We start from the raw sequence: 21,689 nt of genomic DNA, 5'->3' as shown, positions 1-21,689 counted from the left end.
CATCTATTTAGATATCCTGAGGAATCTAGGAAAAGTGATTTTGTTTTTGTGTTTGTTTTTTTGAGAAAGTCCTGTATCAGGGATTCTATTAGTTCGGTAAAATTTAATTCATTTATCACTTATAGGTAAATAGAAGCTCTTAAAAGACAGACAGACAAGTTTTTTCTTTTTAGTTTTGGAAGACTTGTTTAGATGTGACATGTCATTTGCAGGAGGAAAAATATAGGTCAGAAGTTGACCAGCTTCTCTTTCTAAGTAATAAGTGCATCCCTTGCCATTATTGGAATGCTGAGCTCATTGATTATGTTGATTATGGAAAGTGACGTTTGTGCTTGAAAACTGGACTTTGTCTTCAACACTAAAAGCTAGCTTAATTCAGGGCAGCTTCAAAATTGTAGTCAGAGACAGTGTCAAAAGGGCAGGTCAGATTAAGATGTTTTATTCATCTCCAATCTGGGTGGGCTACAGGTTCCTGGTATCGTTTTTGTATCTATAGCTTTCTAATACTTAGTAGCAGTTACAGTCCCTAAGATTTATAATATTGGTTTACATATTTTAAAATATTTTCATGTATATCATCTGATAGATCCTCTCAACAAACAGCCTTATGAATATCTAACAGAAATTTAAAACTTCTGTGCTCTGTTTTATCCTAGTCCCTTTCTTCCCACTAATTCAACCCATAGGAAAGTAATTGCTTACTTTTTATTATTAGGACATCTTTTAAGATTTACATGATATAGGGAAAGATGGTCAACCTCAGTCTTTAGGGAAATACAAATTAAAGTGAGATATCACTAATATAAAAAAACAAAAACTAATATAAAAAGCTAATCAGCAACTTTGATAACACTTTGGCAGTTTTTTGTATACTTACCACAAAAACTAGTGTCCCACTCTTATCTATTTAGTCAAGAGAAATGAAAATTTGTATGTGTACAAAAACTTATATGTGAATGCTCATGGTGATTTTATTCATAATTGCCAAAACCGGGAAACAGCTCAAATGTCCATCATCTGGGGTATAAACAAACTGGTACATACATACTCTGCAGTAAAAAGGAACCAACTACTGATATATGCAACAGCATAATAACTCTCAAATGCATTATGCTAAATGAAATAAGCCAGACTTGAAAGGGTACATATTGTATGGTTTTACTTACATGTCATCTTTTTTGTAAAAGGCAAAAAGATGTCAGGACAGAAAAGAGATCAGTGGATGCTAGAGGCCTGGGTTGGGGAGGGGACTATTAATGGTAGTGAAATGTTTTGTATCTTGATAGTGGCAGTAGTTCCATGACTGTATGTTTGTCAAAATTCACAGAAGTGGACACCTGAAATTTTACTATGTGTAAATTATGCCTCAATAGACCTGAAAAGAAATTCTAGATGATTAGACTAAAACTCCAGTTTAATGAACTCCAAGAAATAATCATCTTGTTGTACAGAGAGAAAACCTCAGCAGAATGTTTCAAGGCTCTGTCCCCATAGGACAGATGGAGACTGTTGACTGAGGAAAACCATCACCTGTTTATGTTAAAGTTTAGTTGTATCAGACACCAGTGGGTCTCGGCTCTCCTATCTCTACTTGTTTCACTATGGTAAAGGTACTTGAACTCACAAATTTTATTCCCTTATTTGTGAAAGAAACAACTGGCATCTCAGGCCACTTCTAGTTCTGAAAATTATAGAATATTTCTTAAAATGAAATAGCTGCTTTCTGGGCCTTGGGTATTATAGTCATGGGAATTGGCCTGTAATTTAGTAATCCAGCACAAGTCATACGGGTAATTTATATCAAGCATTTTTTAAGTTTGAAAATTTTAAGATGATCTCTTCAATTTCATGGTGTCTCATATCCATTTCCACCCCTGTTAAGCCGTCTTGACCTACCCCCCCCCCCCCCAATCTGAACAGTGACAGGCTCATTTAAAATAGCATGGTCTAAAGTATGGACCAGTGTTTCTATGAAATAGAAATAAATAGTGGAGAACTTTGATTGTAGGATAAGTTTCACTGAGTAATTTACTAAGTATCTGTTGAGCATATATTATGTGTCAAGCCTATAATATTGATATAGTAACCAATAAGATAGACAAAAGATACCTGCTCTTGTGGAGCTTACGTTTTGTATGAAGGATACCAGCAATAAATAAAATATAAATTATAAAGTTTGTTTAATACATAAATTATACAGGTGAAAGCACTGTGGAAAAGAACAGAGTAAAATAAACGGGGTTAGGGTTGATGTGACAGGGGAGATGGTGAGAACTGATTTTTAAAATACAGTGGTTAGTGCAGGCCCTTGAGGACCTGACTTCTGAGTTGACTGGAAGAAGTTTGAGGGAGTATACTCCCTGAAGTGTATGATGGAGAAGAGTATTTCAGGCAAAAAACCAGTACCTGAAATTAGGGCAGAAGACTGGGAGCTGACTGTGGCTCAGGTCATGAGCTCCTTGTTGCCAAATTCAGACTTAAATTGAAGAAAGTAGGGAAAACCATTAGACCATTCAGGTATAACCTAAATCAAATCCCTTATGATTATACAGTGGAAGCGAGAGACAGATTTAAGGGACTAAATCTGATAGAGTGCCTGATGAACTATGGACAGAGGTTCGTGACATTGTACAGGAGACAGTGTTCAAGACCATCCCCAAGAAATAGAAATGCAAGAAAGCAAAATGGCTCTCTGAGGAGGCCTTACAAATAGCTGTGAAAAGAAGAGAAGTGAAAGGCACAGGAAAAAAGCAAAGATATACTCATTTGAATGCAGAGTTCCAAAGAATAGCAAGGAGAGATAAGAAAGCTTTCCTTAGCGATCAGTGCAAAGAAATAGAGGGAAACAATAAAATGCAAAAGACTAGAGATCTCTTCAAGAAAATTCAAGATAACAAAGGAGCATTTCACCCAAAGATGGGCTCAATAAAGGACAGAAATAGTATGGGCTAAAAGAAGCAGAAGATATTAAGAAGAGGTAGCAATAATACACAGAAGAACTATACAAAAAAGATCTTCATGACCCAGGTAATCATGATGGTGTGATCACTCACCTAGAGCCAGACATCCTGGAATGTGAAGTCAAATGGGTCTTAGGAAGCATCACTACGAACAAAGCTAGTGGAGGTGATGGAATTCCAGTTGACCTGTTTCAGTCCTAAAAGATAATGCTGTGAAAGTGCTACACTCAATATGCCAGTAAATTTGGAAAACTCAGAAATGGCCCCAGGAATGAAAAAGGTCCATTTCCATTCCAATCCCAAAGAAAGGCAATGCCAAAGAATGCTCAAACTACTGCACAGTTGCACTCATCTCACATGCTAGTAAAGAAATGCTCAAAATTCTCCAAGCCAGGCTTCAACAGTACGAGAACTGTGAACTTCCAGATGTTCAAGCCGGTTTTAGGAAAGGCAGAGGAACCAGAGACCAAATTGCCAACATCCACTGGATCATTGGAAAAGTAGGAGAGTTCCAGAAAAACATCTATTTCTGCTTTATTGTCTATGCCAAAGCCTTTGACTGTGTGGATCACAATAAACTGTAGAAAATTCTTCAAGAGATGGCAATATCAGACCACCTGACCTGCCTCTTGAGAAACCTATAGGCAGGTCAGGAAGCAACAGTTAGAACTGGACATGGACCAACAGACTGGTTCCAAATAGGAAAAGGAGTATGTCAAGGGTGTATATTGTCACCCTGCTTGTTTAATTTATAGGCAGAGTACATCATGAGAAATGCTGGGCTGGATGAAGCACAAGCTGGAGTCAAGATTGCCGGGAGAAATATCAATAACCTCATATACGCAGATGGCAGCACCCTTATGGCAGAAAGTGAAGAACTGAAGAGCCTCTTGATGAAAGTAAAAGAGGAGAGTGAAAAAGTTGACTTAAAGCTCAACGTTCAGAAAACTAAGATCATGGCATCCGGTCCCATCACTTCATGGCAAATAGATGGGGAAACAGTGGAAATAGTGTCAGATTTTATTTGGGGGGCTCCAAAATCACTGCAGATGGTGATTGCAGACATGAAATTAAACAGTGCTTGCTCGTTGGAAGAAAAGTTATGACCAGCCTAGACAGCATTTTAAAAAGCAGAGATATTACTTTGCCAACAAAGGTCCGTGTAGTCAAAGCTATGGTTTTTCCAGTAGTCATGTATGGATGTGAGAGTTGGGCCATAAGAAGGCTGTGAGTCAGAGAACTGATGCTTTTGAACTGTGGTGTTGGAGAAGACTCTTGAGAGTCCCTTGGACTGCAAGGAGATCCATTGTAAAGGAGATCCATCCTGAATAGTCATTGGAAGGACTGATGTTGAAGGTGAAACTCCCATACTGTGGCCACCTGATGTGAAGAACTGACTCATTTGAAAAGACCCTGATGCTGGGAAAGATTGAAGGCAGAAGGAGAAGGGGACGACAGAGAATGAGATGGTTGGATGGCATCACCAACTCAATGGACATGAGTTTGAGTAAACTCTGGAAGTTGGTGATGGACAGGGAGGCCTGGCATGCTGCAGTCCAGGAGGATGCAAAGAGTCGGACACGACTGAGTGACTGAACTGAACAGTGCATTTGAGAAGCAGAGAAGAGGGCAGTGTGGTTAGGGCAAAGAGATTAAGGAGAGTTGTGAGAGTTGAGGGCAGGATGGTAATGGGGACGGTGCTGGTCACGTATGCTTCTAGGCCATGTAAGGTCTTTGCCTTGTATTCTGAGTAAAATAGCCATTATAGGATTTTCAATAGAGAAATATTGCTTGTTCTAACTCTCATCAGACTTGTAATTATTTATATGGTATGTAGATTTCCCCTGCAGTGTAAGTGCAGGATCTTAACCACTGGACCACCAGGGAAGTCCCTAGTCACTGGATTTTTAACAGACTTCCCTGATAAATCTGATGCACACCCAAGCTTAAAATCCATTGTTTTGGGGCCCACAAATCATTTGTATGTATAATGGAAGCTTGGAACAGAAACCTGCAATGTCATAGTGTTGTAGTGTTTATGAAAGTGAAAAGTGAAAGGACATTTGGGAACACATAAGTCCACTCTTCAGTCTTATTTTACACAGAATAAGTATCTTTCTATAAAATTAGGCAGAAAACAAATAACACGTTAGTGCTGACATCTCATATGACTTAGATATTCTTATAGAGACATTTCTCTATAGGGATATAGTTGAAAACTCGTGAAAAAGGAATGACTTAAAATGGTGATTACCTGTTGTATGTAGCATTTACTGTGCGTGAACAGGGCTTCCTCCTAGCAGATACTCTTCTTCCAAAAGGACTTTTCTTACCCCTAAGAATTTTGAAATTGTTGATCTTAGGGATGTTCTGGCATCTTTATGCAGTCTAGGAATTTCTTTTATGCCATGCTTCTTACTTTTGACATTTAGAGTTTGACTTTAAAATTTTAAGTTACTTTTGGATGATACCAAAGTCCCATGCACATGTACGTTTTGCTTAACATGAGTGAAAGTCCACCTGCTTTGAGACTGACTTGCAGGAATGTGTAGCTCAGCTGGTAAATGGATCCAGTAGGCAGCCCGGCTCTGATTTCACTGGGACTTTGTCCTTTATTAACCACTGGGTAAATATTTTGTGGGGAAATAGTCCACTTTAGGTGTCAAGAGATCCCTCGCTTTGTAGCATCCAGAACTTTGTTATTTTTCTTTATTTAGATAACGTAGAGTGGAAGGAACAGGGACAGGAAAAGAACAGGATTACGGCTTCAATATATTAGTGTGTGTCTGTATGAGTCCTGCTGCTGCTGCTACTGCTGCTACTGCTGCTGAGTCGCTTCAGTCGTGTCCGACTCTGCGCAACCCCAGAGACAGCAGCCCACCAGGCTCCTCTGTCCATGGGATTTGCCAGGCAAGAAAACTGGAGTGGGTTGCCATTGCCTTCTCCGATGAGTCCTGCTAGCTAATGTTAATTATTTTAGTCTGAAAACTGTTAGGCTAAGAGAAGAGTAGGTGGGTGGGAAACTAATATTTTTACGAATGTCTGCTGTATGTCTAGGACTCTGCTAGGTTCATTGTATTCATTATTTCATGCAGTGCCTGTGGTACTCAGAGAAAGTTTATGAGGTAGATATTATCCCCATTTTACAGATGAAATTGAGGTTAGGAGAAGTTACATACTTACCCAGAATCACATGTAAGTGCCAGAACTGCTGTTGAAAGCCAAGTCTGTGTGATACTGAAGCCTCTGCGCTTTCTGTCTTCCCACTCTTCCCACCTGCTTCCAGTCACCCATCAACTGTTGTGGAAGTGTTTGCCTGCTCTGTGCAAGGCATCTGAACCATAAAAATAGTAATCTCATGACCCCTTTTCTTATTTAATGGAGGTGTGTAAAATCCCAAAGGCTCTAATGTATTCATTGATTTTATTTAAAATTCTTTGTATTGAATTTACTTAGAACAGAGACTATCTATAGTAGTAATCTTCAGAGTATAAAAATGCTCATTTGAGAACTCTTATCATTGTAAGAGAATAAAAGTTTGCTTTTTAACAACTTCATTCAACAGGAAAGTCTTTTTCTTGAAAAATGTGGATGTCCTCCATAAACCATAATTGCATATATGTAGCATAAATATTGTTTTTTTATTGGATTTGTTGCAGAAGTAAAGCCCTCTTTTGTTTAAGTGGACTTGCTTTTGAACTGTGAAAATTTAATCGTGATAGTTTATTGGTTCAGCTCTGGAGAAGCTGAGGCATAGCTATTTTGCTCCAGCCAGAGCTATTTTTATACCATCACTGAGAGCTCCTTTTTATATTATTGGTGTTATTGCGTACTAAAAAAGGAGTGTTAAAAGAAAACTTAGGATTTTTTTAAATTCTGTGCCCTTATTCACCACAATGATATTTTTAGAGGTTATTTCATCTAGCTATATCTCTTCCAAAAAGGCTTTATCTTTTTCACAGTAAAAGCAGACAAGAACTCAGCTTGAAGCGGTTCCTTCTCAAGCCTTCTTTTTTGAAGAGTGAAAGGATCTAAGAGAGTGGAACTGTGTGTGTGTGAATTGAACCTCTTTGCCCTTAGCCCCTTCCTGATCAACATGTCTGTTTCACTGAGAGAAGTGACCAGGAAGTTTCACTGAAGAGGCCTTTAAGAAAAGGGATGAAAACTGCAGAAACTATTTCTTTGAGTTGCTCTATGCAAAAGAATGATCAGTCTTAGATGTTCAACCCTGCTTCAGATTTGGTTCCAGAGAAGACCATTATTCTGCTTAGCCTTACTTTTTAGAAGAGCACTCTGCTGAACAGGACAGGCAGGTAATCGTTCATTGTTGCAAATATCTGCTGATTTGGAGAAGAGAATATCTACAGAAAAGGAATGACAAAATGGCTGCTTCCGTGACTGGAATTTGTTTGCTGAAACTTGGAGAGCGTTAGACAAACAACTCAAACAAACTTTGTAGCCCTAAAGGTAGAGTAGTTGAATCCCAATGAAAGTGTCAGATTTTAGGCCTGGATATGAAGCATCAGTAGAAAAGTTCGAAAGCTTTAGCCTGTGCTGCATGGAGTGTGTCTGGACGCTGTGGCCTGGTCATAGTCATAGATAGCAGCATCCCACATTGAGTGTGTTTGTCTTCACTTAGGAACATCTGTGTGAGTGGATATGTACCTCCAGTCCATTGTCTGTCCATCCTTACATGTTATCATTGAAATACCAGACTACTTGTTATGTTTCCTTTTTGATTTATTACCCACCTTACGGGGCTTATTGTAATGATATGTGAAGTTCTCTTTCATCTTGTAACATGAAACAGTTATTTCAAAAGACGTGGTTACCTAAGACCCTTTTCTTTAAAATTCAGTGAATTATGTACATCTTGGTTTGTGGGAACAGATAAGCTAGATGTTGGGCTTCACAACTGCAAATCAGTTTGCAAAAGGCTATATGAAAGATAATGCCTATTGTAATTCAGCTTCTCTTCCATTAACATCTTGAGTTATGGTGTAAAGTCCTGTATTTTTATTCTAGAAATGTAGCTGACATTAGCATTCAGGTGTACGGTTCAGCTTATCTCTGGTGAAGAATCTTTTAAAATTAAGTTAAATACAGCACAAAAGACATAGAAAATCAATAATATTTCATTTCTTTTAAGTAAGATCTTTCTATATACATTTGTTTGGAGTGCTTATAAATTTCTCCTTTTACAGGAGTATTTTGTAATAAATGTCAGTTATAGATTTAACTGTAGGAAAAAAATAGTGCAGGTTTTGAAATACCTTTAATATATCAGATAAAAAACTGCTTAGCTAAGTATTAGTGTAGGAAATAGTCGTACAGTCTCTTAAATGATATTTTTAAAGTGTAGTGATATTAATAGAGCATTTAGGACCCTAATATGTGAAATACTATAGGACTCAGTACATTGTGCTTTAAGATATTTTAAGCTGCTTTGCTTGTCATAAACCTTTATACAGACTAGAGATACTAAAAACATTTGCAGATGGATGTGAACTTGAGTCACAAATATATTCTTTTTTAATTACTCCCATACTAGTGATATGTGATTTATTTACTTTAGCATTACACTTTTAGTCTGAAGATTTTTATTCTAATATTAGCTACCATTCTAGTGGTATTAGCAAGTGATTGATAGAACTGGTTAGAATTAATTTGTTAAGATATTAGAAATTGAACACTGGAAAAATCTGTTTTTTAATAGTCATGTATGCATTAGTGAATTTAAAAGTACCCTCTAAGGGTGTTATTAAGGAACCATTTCCTCTCTCTTTTTTTAAAGAAATAGCTAAGTACAAATTAAGGAGAAACTAACTACTCTTTTCAGGTACCTTTTATTCTACAAGTGTGACCACATTGGTGGTTACTGTGGCAGTCATACTAGAGAGAATAATATTTTAAATTTGGCCCTCGCAATTGAAATAAGTTTTTTGTTATTAGTGTTAGAGGGGAGAATGTGGGAGTCTGTAAAAGGCATTTCCTGGCTCTCAGGTTTGTTTCTGCTTATGGGAGGTTAATGAATTTGAGAGTAAGAGAGAATTAGATGCCCATTCAGACTTTAGTATATAATATTATGAAGAATCAGCAGTTAACATCTAAATTAAAATATATGACTCTTCTTTTTTCTTTTTTAAACAACACTGAACATTTTCAAAATTTTATTTTTAATGTTTTTGGCCTGTGGGATCTTAGTTCCCCAGCCAGGGATTGAACCCAGACCATTGGGAGTGAAAGCACCAAGTCCTAACCACTGGACCTCCAGGGGAATTCCCAACACTGAGCATTATGTTAGTGACCTAGTTACTTTATAGTAGAGGGAAATACATAAATGAAACCCAGGAATTTTGCTCTTCATTTTAACACTGGCATGGTACTAAAAGATTATGAGTTATTCCAGTTGTAGGAAAAACTCTTGATTTTTAAATTTCATTTGATTTTCTTATAATTTCACCTAGTGAAGTGAACATCAGAATATTAGTTTAAGACGGAAGGGCCAGGAAATCTTTATATGTCTAAGAAAAGATGCCTACTCTCTTTTCTGTTACTGCAAATGGTGATAACATATGTCTCCTAAAGAATTTCCATATACTTTTTTTTAATGACAGAAGAGAAAAACTTATTAAATATAACAGTATGTTTACTTATAACTTCATTTGGTATGACAAATGTGGGTGTTAACTTTTTTAATATAAAAAGAATCAGTATATTTTAGTGACCTAAGATTTCATAATTCTGGCATGCTGAGAATTGATATTAAAAGATTCTAAAAATTTAAGAATGACTATTAAAGTTTTTTTAGGTCAGAATATAAAATATACTGTGTTGACAAGGATAAAAATGCTTGTGGTCTTAAGGAGACTCATTCATAATTCATAAACCTGGTAGGAATTTTCCTCTTCTTTTAATCCTTACCTAACAAAAGACAGAGTTAGTCATCTGCTATGTGCTTTAGACAGGAAAAAGCTACTCTGGGTTGCAGTGTGGGCTCAGACTCGCCAATCCTTACCTTAGAGAAAACTGAAGCCGCTTACGTGGTCTTTGAAGTTCAAGTACGATTTCCTCCTGTCTCCACTTAGGCACTCTGTTGGCCCTTGGCTCTTTAGTACATCATTAGAATTTATATGTATTGACTGTGGCTGGAGGAGGTCATTGCAAATGGGTTTGTTCAGCTGCAGACTTACTGGGGCAGATATTCATTTCAACACTTTTTAAAGTCCTTACTAGGAGAAGAAAAAACAATTTTAGGTCAAACAGTTGCCGACTTAATATTTATTTGTAGCTTCATTAAATTCTCTAATGTGCCTGTGCACATGAAATTTTGTACTCGTAAAATAATAAGTATTTTTATTTTTTACTACTAGATATACTTTTCAGAGTAGGATCAAGAGTACAGTTTTTAGTTGTTAGCTGCTATATTTTTTTAATTGAGTTAAAAGGTAATTGTTAATTTTAAGTTTATAATATTTAAAGGAAATTAATTTTTAAACTGTCTCTTCCCAATTCACTTACATACTAAAATCTTGGCTTATTTTTCTTGATGTTGGGAAAACAGTGGTGAAGAAGGTAAGGAGTCCCAGCTTTCAAGGAGTTTTTCCATTCTAGTGCGTAGTCATAGGCAATATTTATTTGAGCACATAAAAGAGATAACTTCAGACTGTGTAAGTATAGTGAAGGAACCAAAATAGACAGTGGTGTTGGAGGGAGATTAGGAGTTGGAGGTAGGCAGGGTCGACAGTTACTTTAACAGGGAAGAGATGAAGGAAGGTCTCCTTAGATTGTGACAAAAGGGACCACTCATGGAACGATCTGGGAGAAGAGCCTTCCTAGTCCTGGAGGAGCAGGCGCAAAGGTTATGACGTGTCCAGGGATCAGAAAAGGAGGCTGATGTGGCTGGCATGTAGTAAGTGGAGGGAATGGTTGTTGCTGAGTTGGGCATTTTGGCTCGGCTAGATCATGCGGGGCCTTATAGATGAAGAGTTTTTGTTTTTTGTTTTTTTAAATACTTACAGGAGGAAGTTGGGAGGAACATGATCTGATTTATATTTTTGAAAGACCACTCTGGCCTCAGTCTGAAGAACAGATTGTAGAAAGGCGGGAAAGTAGGCAGAGAAGTCATTTAGAATCTATTGCTGTGATCCAGGGGAAAGGTTGATGGCTGCTTGGACTAGAGTGGTAGCCCTGGAGGTTCTGAAAAGAGGATGGATTTCTGATAGATATGTGATAGCACCTGAGCAGGAAATGTTGCGGTTCTTTGCCTTTAAATCCTATGGTTTCAGATCATTCTGGCAGCTCTGAATCTCACTATATTGTGGCAAAGGAAAGAATTGTTCCTAGGGCTCATGGATGAGTTAATTTACAGCATAGACTATACACCAGTCATATTTGTTTTACTCAATCTGGCAAGTTGCAGTGAGTGTTTATTTGATTTTCTGTAAATGTAACATTTTGTTGTTGCAGGAAATGTTTTCCTATTTGTCCAGCCAACTAAAGAAGCTGTCAGAAGCCTACAATGAAAAACTGTTGCATACACCTCACAATCCCATATCTTTAGGTAATTTTTTTTCTATTTTAAAACATTAGTACTTCTGAACCATTTCCAGTAGGAAGCTGATATTTCTCAAAAGAGTATGGATTCTTCCTTGTTACAGTGATGTTTCTAATTTCATTACAGTACTAATTTGTAAATTTAAAAAATTTAGCCTTTTTAAATACTTGAATGTATTTCAAAGGTAAAACCTATGTGCTGAAAGAATTCAAATCTGTATTATGTTACAATGAAAATATGGAAAAAGTACTTTGATCTCTTGCTTCTTACCAGAATAATTTGGTCAATAATAATGAATCTATGTAACTATTTAAAAATTTCTACCAGTTAAAAAAAACACCATAACATTGGATATTAAAGTTGCTCTTATAATTTTTAATGCTATTATTGTTAGTTTTCCTTAGTGTGCCTATGTTAGAGATATCAGTGTTTATGATAATTTAACATTGTCATTGTAGTACAGGAGCTACTGAAGGGGTAGTATGGATGTTGACTTCTATGTATTTCACTAACATTTAAGCTTCATCATTACCTCTTTTAATTTGTGAATATATATATAGTATAGTATGGTTCATATTTATGTATATCTGAGGAAAGTAAGGAAATTAATAATTTGTAGTTGAAGCCTTTTCCAGGAATGAACTTCCTTGGAAAACCATTTGGCCACTGATAGATAATAACTCACCCCAGTCACTCTTCTCTGTTGGTTTAAAATCTAGGTAGATGTTATAGAAGGTGATATGGTGTGATCTGAATTTCAGTTCTGCCATGTAGTAGCCTCTAACTTTCCTTTCCCTGTCTATAAGTAGAGATAATGATCCCTCACATACAAAGTTAAAAGTGGCTGAGATAATAATTGTAAAGTATCTAGTATGGTAAGTCATACGATTCATGTCATTGTTACATGAGTTTAATTGGAATATTCACTCTTTGGAAGGGTTGTATGGAAATTCTTTTCTGAGTATGTTAGCTTGTTTTAAAATATTTTTCTTTGATATGCAAGAAAATCCTTACTATAATTTATTAAGTGCATTAACGTGAAATGGTGCCATGAGACAGTGAATAAAAAGTGCTATCTCCATGAAATAAGCCAGTTGCAAAAGATAAATGCCATATGATTCCACCTGTGTGCGGCACTTAGAGTACTCAAAATCACGATAGAAAGTGTAATGCCCCTTGCTAGGGTCGGGGAGAATGGAGAATTAGTTTAATGGGTATAGAGTGTCAGTTTTTAAGAGAAAAAGAGTTATGGAGATGAATGGTGTGATGGTTGTATAACAGTGTTTGAGGTATTTAATACTACTGAAGTATACGGAGAAGGCAATGGCACCCCACTCCAGTACTCTTGCCTGGAGAATCCCGTGGACGGAGGAGCCTGGTAGGCTGCAGTCCATGGGGTCGCTAAGAGTCGGGCATGACTGAGCGACTTCACTTTCACTTTTCACTCTCATGCATTGGAGAAGGAAATGGCAACCCACTCCAGTGTTCTTGCCTGGAGAATCCCAGGGACAGGGGAGCCTGATGGGCTGCTGTCTGTGGGGTCGCACAGAGTCGGACACAACTGAAGCGACTTAGCAGCAGCAGCAGCAGCAGCATATACTTAAAAACTGGGTAAGATGGTAAATTTTATGCTTTATGTTTATTAACACAATTAAAAAAAGTAACGTCTTCATGATTATTTGTTTCTTGAGTAGTTTTGTGCTGGTGAACCAAGGCTCACTGGAATACTGTTTTCTCTTTCAGCTATGACACTTAAAACCCTAGATAAACACTGTAGCAAAGCTGTCACTCAGCTTGGCTCCATGCTTTTTACAAGACAGGTTTCTGGAGCCAGGTAAGTATGTTCAAAAGGGGATTGGTTTTATTTTGTGTTATAAAGTTAATGAAGTATGTTTCCTTACCAATAAGTCCCTCAAGTATACGGTGAGCTAGCTATACCTGAGGATTCATCATGGAGGAAAATAGTGATGAGGTAGAGAATCTGTGAGGCTGTTATGCATCCACCTGTAGCATGTGAAGTAGTCACAAAGGGATATGAATCTTGTTTAACAGATACACAAAAACAAAGTTCATTACCCTCTGTACAAATTTTTGTATTTATTTTCCTTTGTTAGATAATCTTCACATTATGGTGTTAGAAATAAGTTAGCTTCATTCTTAAGTGAAAATGTTTTTAAGGAAAAGTCCATTTCTTAAACAGAAAACAGCTATGAATTCTTGTCTTACCTTTGAGAAATGTCTTTTTTGCTTTTATAGCTTAAGATGAATTTCATTTTATATTTGATGAGGTCAGAGAAAGATGACTTGAAGTAGCTTGCTCTAAGTACTCTTCTTTACATGCTTCTACTAAAGAATTTCTCTCTGACTACCAGAGGTCAGAGATTTCACATCAAAGAACGACTTTTTAAAAGGAAAAATTCTTAGATTACTTCACCTTTTTAACTTGATGAGCTCTATCTGTATGCAGCTTAGTTCTGACACTTATAAAATGGTTTTCTTGGCCTTGCTTTTTAGTGTTGCCACTATTTGTCTTTATGTTTAGGTTGATCTTAATTGGCTGCTTTTAAAAAAAAGTACATTAGAAATCTGCTTATATCAAGTATGCCAGTGAAATCAAGCTTTAAAAATGCATGTGCCTTGCTGAATATTGCTAGTTGCTGACCATCAATCCACTGTAAGCAGTTATGCGATTTCTTCTGGAGCCTTGCTCTGAAACCTTCCATGCATAATATGATCAGATAGGTGTAATTTTAGTCTATTGATTACTTAAGGCGATACGTGGCAGTTAATCAAAGTGGTTTGATTTACAAACTTAAATATTCCATTTAAGTGTGTATATGTGAAGTGTCAGATTTCCATATTTGGTACAAAAACGAAAATAATTTTCTTTCTACTTTTTTGAAGATGTGAAGGTGTTTTTGATTTCTAGAGCTTGATGATAAGTTAATGGCAAGCATCAGATAGTACCTTTCTGTGTGAAGTGCACTGTATCGTATAATTTTATTTTAAGGCTGACAGTCTATTTTCATAGGCTACGATCTATGGCTGTTTTTAAACTTCTTAGTAAGTGGGTGTAAGGCTTAGTAACACAGCTTTCTTTTGTTTATGAGTGATACTCTGTTAACATCACCAGACATATTAAATTGGTAAATCTTTTCCCTTTCAGGGTTGTTCCTCTTGGGTCTATGCAGACTGTGAGTGGCTACACTTTCAGAGGCTTTATGTCACATACAAATAATTACCCTTGTGCTTACCTCAATGCTGCGTCAGCCATTGGAATGAAGACACAGGATGTGGACTTGTTCATAAAGAGACTTGACAAGTGTTTAAAGACAGTCAGAAAGGAACAAAATAAAGAGAGTGATGTATCTGGAGTTGACAATAATGACAAAACTGAAGATGTGGATATAGAAGAAATGGCTTTAAAACTAGATACTGTACATCTTGACACATGCCAGGATTCTTCTTGATGACATGTGAAGGGTTTGTTTTTGATAATTTGAAAGAAGTGAGGAAGCTACAGTATAAGCTAACAGTTTAAAGACAAAACGTAAGATTTTTGAATTGGGAATTTCATGGAGAATATTTGGTCAAGGAATAGAATACAGTCTGAGCTAGCCATTGATGATTATTAGATTTGTTGTTTTTAGACTGCTTCAATCATTACCATCCTCAACAGGTCATAATATACAATTAACATTTTTCTAATTGTTAAACATTTGCCAATTAAGCATTATGATTCAGATAATTCTTACTAATATGTTGATAGTAAAACTACACATGATCTCTGATTCTCTTTGAAATGTGTAGACTGTGTTCCTCTGACCATTTTCTGTCATTCACAAATTACTTAGTTTCTGACCACACAGAATTTAGAAAGATCACTAATGCTACTATTTACTAGATGTTTGTCGATGTGTGTAAGTCATGGTATGCCTGTAAAATGGATATTTCCTAGGAAAGCAGAGTCAAGGTGTAAGCTTTAATTTTCACTCAATAGAAATGGATCTCAACTTCAGGATGATTTGCTTATATCTAAGAAACATCTGGGGATCTTTCTGATTGTCAAAACTAGCAGAATACTATCGATATCCAGTTAGTGGAGGCCAGGCATGCTGTTCAGCATTCTACAGTGGGCAAGACAACTTCCCAAACCAAAGATTTATCTAGCCCCAAATCTCACTAGAGCTGTGGTTGAGAAACACTGCTCTAAATTATCTCATAGCTCAGTCGGTAAAGAATCTGCCTGCAATGCAGGAGATCCGGATTCGATTCCTGGAAGGGAAAGAGCCCTTGGAGAAGGAAATGGCAACTCACTCCAATATTCTTGCCTGGAGAATCCCATGGACAGAGAAGCCTGGCAGGCTGTAGTCCATGGGGTTGCAAGAGTTGGACATGACTTAGCGACTAAACCACCACCAAAGTAAGAGAACTCCTAAGTAAACAGAAGTTTCCATTGCAACTTTACTTAACTGGTAACTTAATATAAAGTAGCTCTGTAAATGTTAATGAACTACACAGTATGCAGATTCTTAACTGATAACTGAGGTTACCTCTTCTGAGTATATAATTATAAATTGTTAATACAACATGTGTGCATTTTTCCATTTGGGAAAGTGAAAACTTTATTTCAATGTTTTTGCCTCAAGAAATCTTGGTTAGCTTGTTCAGGTGTTTTGTACAGCCATCATCAAGAGTGGTTAACATGGGGATTCTGAACATATTTTTGCTGGGGAGGTGAAAATGATGGAGTATGATGAACAGGTGTATTCCCTACGCATTGCCCCTATGCTTCCTTTCTGAATCTGAAATCCTAGATTTACTGGCTATAACTGTTATTTTTGGTGTTAATTTTAAGACTGATAGCCAAAGGAATTAGTGAAGCTCCTGAATGCACCAAAGTTTCAAAACTGTGTTTCTTAAGACTTGCTCTGTGGAGCATTTATTCCTAAGAGATGCTCAAGGGTATGAAAGGTTCCATGAGCAAGTTGGGAAATTTGCAAACCTGCCTATTGGCATATTAAAGGCTCTAAGAATCCCTTCTATTTGAGTTTGAATATATCCTTGTCTAAAGATGGAACGTGTTTTTTAAATTAAATACTTACTGACGTCCCATTGAATGTATTTTTGAAAACACTACAGTAGAGAATGCCACTTTTCTTTCTGGATTGTGTTTTTCTCCATTGGTTTGGTACTGTAAACTGTGTTAAACATGAGCTCAGATTGCTGTGACTCCCACTGGTAACTTAGAATATTTTATTGCCAACTTTGGAAGTCCACTGTTGAGATAAGTACTTAATTACAACTATTGTAAAGGGTTGCTTTGAAATTTTTGTATGTCTGGGGTTCAGATATTTGAAGTGTCTGGGTTCTTTAAATACTTCTTTCAAAGGTAAATCCTGGATTAAAAAGTTGTATAATGTTTTTAACGTGAATTTGGGACTGAATCGAAGAACTAGTTAAGATGAAGAGTTGCTATAGACCCTCTCCAGTCTGTAAAAGGAAATGAAGTGATGTTGTAGATGTAGATGCAGTATAGTGTCCACATAAGCCAAGATCATTTTACAGAACGAGGGATCTATTTTATGTGATCATCATTTAACTTAAGAAAGGCCAGAGTCGAGAGACCCGCAAATGTTTTCTCATCTGTGGTGTATCAGCAGTTCTTGGGCTACAGCTGCTGAATAGATAATAATTCTAATTGAAGATAAATTACACGAACCCACATGTGAATGATAGATATGTTATAACATTTCATTCCTGGTGCATAAAATCAGCTGCAGCTTTTACTATTAGCCCCTTCTTTTCAGAGGTTTTAGAATTCCAGCTCTATCCCTGCTGGTTTCAATTTGACCTTGAGGTTGTAGAAGTCAAGGATTTTTGAAGGGATATTATAGGTTCTGCACATTTAGGCTTTCCTTTGTTCCCACTCCAGTGTCCTTTGACTTGCTGTCTCTCCTTTCCATGTACATACAAGTTATTTATTTTAATCTCCTAGTAATGATTGGTAAGCCTCATAATTGGCTTTAGTTATCGTCTCACTGGGGCAAAGGGCCAACCGATGATATCTTTTCCAATCAGTGGCTAAGATGACCTCTTCAAATCTTTGTGATCCAACTGCCCTTATTAAGACTATCAGGTAGAATTTTGGAGTTTGGTTTTTAAAGTCATTGGGCTGTGTGGTAGTCTGCCCAGAAAAGAAAATTGAATAACGTGAAATATTCTTTAGGTCACTACACCCAATGTGTTACTTATTATACACAGAGCAGGAAAGGGTATTTTCAATCCAATTCTCAATTTGGCTCTTAAGTTCTCTGCTGACGAATTCTCCCTCTATCAGGGAATGATATGTGATACTAGCCTTAGGAACTCTGTGTTCAACTATAAATCTTTTTATTTAGCTTTTTGCATTAGTGGATGAGTTGATCAAATGTGAATTATTGAATACAGTTATGTTCAGTCAGTGGGTACTTGATATACAGAATGATAACTTTAAATATAAATTGAGGGTTTTTTTTCCTGATATTTTGCCCTAGCACATACCTCTATTGTGGTTCTGTTTCTTTAACCACTATAATAAGTACTATCATGAGGTCTAAGCTATAGGGTATGCTTTTGGTTTTAGACTAGATGGCCATGGTAGGTCTTAGTAAAATTAAACAGATAATTTGTTCAACCAGTGATGTTACTTTAATATTGAATTAGTAGCTCATCCTAAGTTATATTCTTGTCTTCTTTCGTAGAGGAAAAATCCAACAACTGACAGGTATGACGAGCCCTGAGGAGTCTCATTCAGGGAAACGTTTTTGAATACATACACATTTGGTACATATAAAATCTGGGTTTTCTTTTCCCACTGTCTGAAATGTACCCATTTCTGCCAAGCCCTTAAATAGCTTTGTGTTTTGCATTCATGAGGCCAATCTCGTTTTGAAACTGAGTTTGTGTATGTAGAAGTTTAATTATTTCAGAGGTTTGATACCCTCTGAATGATTTGATAAACAACTGAATATGCTGTGAGCGTCTTTTTTAAGCTCCTGTAAATAGTTTTTCCTTGTCTGTCACGTTGTGTTGATTATTGGTCTCTTCCGGCCACTCAGCATACAGGCCTGAGTCTTCCCTGTGTATTCTTCGTGCCTGCCTTTCTACTTTCATGCTCTTCTTAGTCATTATGGTGTGTACACATGTCAGATGATGAATCCAAGGCTAATGGCTATATCTTTATAATTGTCCACCTAATATTTTGAAGTTCAATCTAAGGCCTTAAGCAAAATATGAAACTATTTATATGGTCTTGTTTTTATCAAGTGATATTGGTGTCAACTTGAACTTTTAGAGAACTGTAAAGAAAGGCTATGTTTGAATGTATAGTTGTGAGGGATTTTAGCTATTAGAATTGAAGCTGGTGTCAGCCTGCTAACTTACATGTTTTACTAAAAGAGAAAGATATTTCCAAAAATATTTTTGGTGTAGACTGTTTAAAAATAAGACTGAATTGTATAATTATTATGCAATAAATTTTTAATAAATCATGGCAGTGCATTACATTATTTTACCTAATCATTGCTGCAGGTAAAAATCTGAAAGTACAGATAACTAACATTAAATTACTTGGACGTATTTTCATTTAGTCATCAGTATTAACTTGCCCAGAAATCAGCAAGGAAAGTCATACTTTGTAATGAGACTCATGAGTCATGGGGGTGGAGGCTAGATTATTATTTTTTTTAAAAGAGGAAGGAGAAAAGAATCTTCCAGCACCCATTTCACAAAGCTCTGTTGACTGTAGAAGGTTGGAGGCTTAGAAGTATTTAAAAAGAAACATGTTAATTAAATATAAAATGGTAATACTTCCTTCTTCAGCAGACTTCATTTTTAAATTGTACTGTTTGATTTTTGCAGGTTCTCATTTGATTTTTAATTAAATCTTTGCATTGGTACTTATTAACCCATGTGAATTCATATTTAACCTCTCTGAATCTCAGTCTCATCCTATGTTAAGTGGGTACAATCCTTTAGGATTGAGGATTTAAATGAGATATAAAGTGATTAACTCGATACTTGAAATATAGCACTTGCTGTTAATAACTGCTATGATGGTCTGCATAAAGCTATAATGTAACAATTTTTACTAGATTTAAATTAAATTTTAAATTAAAAATCTATTTCTTAGCTTATTAGGTGGATTTTTTTTTTCAGCCACACTATGTGGCTTATGGGATCTTTGTTCCCTAATCAGAGGAACCTTGGCCATGGCCGTGAAAGCACCAAGTCCTAAACACAGGAACCCACCAGCGAATTCCTAGTAGAATTATTTTTGAGAGAGAGTCATCAATGAAATTTTGTTCATTTCCAGTGGAAATTACAAAGTATTAGTTGATTTTTGATGACTACCTTTTTTCTTTTTCCCGAATTTTTCCATTTAGATTTTTGTGAATTTCTGTGTTGTGTTTATATCTTTTTTTAAGAAACATTTACATATGCATTAATAATTTTATATACCTGAAATTTCAGATCACAACCCAGCAAAAATGTACAGAGAAAGTTCACTTACTATGATGTCCACGTCCATTGTGTTATCTGACCAGTTTTTGGTATAATCAGCAGACCTACCAGCACAGCAGTTTGCTATATTTAGCCCTATTCTTGTATAACTTTATAGTGGAATGACCAACTATGGTTCTCAAGCAGACCTCTTTCTTGAACTCCATAGCTTTGAATTCTCCTCTTTCCCTTTGTTCCCCACCTCATCTAATTCATCAGGAAACTTTGTTGGATCTACCTTAAAAAGTTATCTAGGATCAAACTGCTCCTTACCTCCTCCTCTTTTATTGGCCAGGTCTCAGCTATCAGTGTTTCTTGTCTGAATTATTTCAGTACTTCCCTCCCACCCCTAAAAGTCTCCCTGCTTTCTCACCGTGCCCCATTATAGTCTTATTCTCAATACAACAACCAGGGTGATCCTTTTAAGATGTGTAGTCACTTGTCTGCTCAAACTCTTGTAGTGACTCCTTATATTACTCAGTGTAAGTCATAGTTCTTGTTGTGCCCTCAAAGGCCCGACAGCATCTGCCCATCCTACTCCCATCCCCTTTATCTCTCTGACTTCCTTTATCTTTCTTTTCTTTCTACTCCACCTTGCCCCTTCCAGCCAAACTGGCTATCTTGCTGTTCCTCAAACATGAGGCACACTTTGCCTCAGAGACTTGGTTCCAACTACTTCCTCTGCCTGGGAACAGCTCAACCCAGATGCTTGGCTAACTCACCCCTTTCACGTTTTTAATCAAACTTTCCCTTCCTGATGAGGTCTACCTAGACGACTACTGGTAGCTATCTCCCCAACTTTAACATTGCTTAAAATTTTTCTTAAAATTGAAAGTGGAGCCTCAATTTTTTTGTGCTTAAAAGTGAGCTGCTTGTTAAAATGCAAATTTGAATTCAGTATATCTGGGGTGAGGCTGGCCTTTCTAGCAAACCCACAGGCAATAACAGATACTGGCCTGTGATACTGGCCCAGGGACCACACTGAAAAGCAAAGATACAGTGTATTATGTAATTTAACTGTTTATTATGTTCAATCGTTTATCTCCATCCCTCTGGCTAGAACATAAGCTACTTCAGGGCAGAATCTTTGTCCCTTCACATATACCCAAGTACCTAAGTGGCACCTGGCACATGGGACATGTATTTGTTGTATGAATGATTCAGTAGGCATTATTAGTTATATTTTAACTATGTATGAAATCCTGTCATGTCTGATTGAGTTTATTCAGTGGTTTTCTATTGCTTCTAGGACAGAGCTCCAAAAATCCTATTTGGTTATGGCAGATCCAGAGAGGTCCTGCTCCAGTCTCCGCATCAAGAAGAGACTTTGTTACCTGGCTACAGCAATGTGCTTCGCTGACACCCCCCCTGATATTCACTCCTTTTTATTTTTTCCTGGCTGCCCCTTGAGGCACGTGCTATCTTAGTTCCCTGACCAGGGATTGAACCCGTGTCCTCTTCATTGTTTGCTCCTTCAAAGTTAGCTCACGCCTCAGTTAGCTCTTTTGTAATTTAAAGTACTAATTACTGTTTTAAACATGGGGTGAGACAGTGGTTTAGCATACCTCTGACAAGTGGTCCATACACTGTGAGGAGAGTAAAGCATCCCCTGAACCTTTCGGAAGAGT

At 36.8% G+C, this 21,689-nt stretch overlaps 1 protein-coding gene across 2 annotated transcripts in view; it reads left to right on the top strand.

Annotated features, from left to right (window-relative positions):
- The window catches only part of SEPSECS (Sep (O-phosphoserine) tRNA:Sec (selenocysteine) tRNA synthase), a 38,373-nt gene extending 19,324 nt beyond the window's left edge, over positions 1-19,049 (top strand). For both annotated transcript variants that reach the window (XM_069593012.1, XM_069593014.1), the window contains exons 9-11: positions 11,430-11,523; positions 13,261-13,351; positions 14,684-19,049. In XM_069593012.1, the coding sequence (XP_069449113.1) occupies positions 11,430-11,523; positions 13,261-13,351; positions 14,684-14,987 (489 nt within the window). In that variant the 3' untranslated portion in view covers positions 14,988-19,049. The remainder of the gene's footprint in view (positions 1-11,429; positions 11,524-13,260; positions 13,352-14,683) is intronic.
- The last annotated feature ends 2,640 nt before the right edge of the window (positions 19,050-21,689 follow it).

The sequence above is a fragment of the Ovis canadensis genome, chromosome 6 (assembly GCF_042477335.2).
Source record: "Ovis canadensis isolate MfBH-ARS-UI-01 breed Bighorn chromosome 6, ARS-UI_OviCan_v2, whole genome shotgun sequence".
In the NCBI taxonomy this organism is placed as follows: domain Eukaryota; kingdom Metazoa; phylum Chordata; class Mammalia; order Artiodactyla; family Bovidae; genus Ovis; species Ovis canadensis.
Note: the sequence above shows the minus strand (reverse complement) of the source record. Positions and strands in the feature narration are given on the sequence as shown.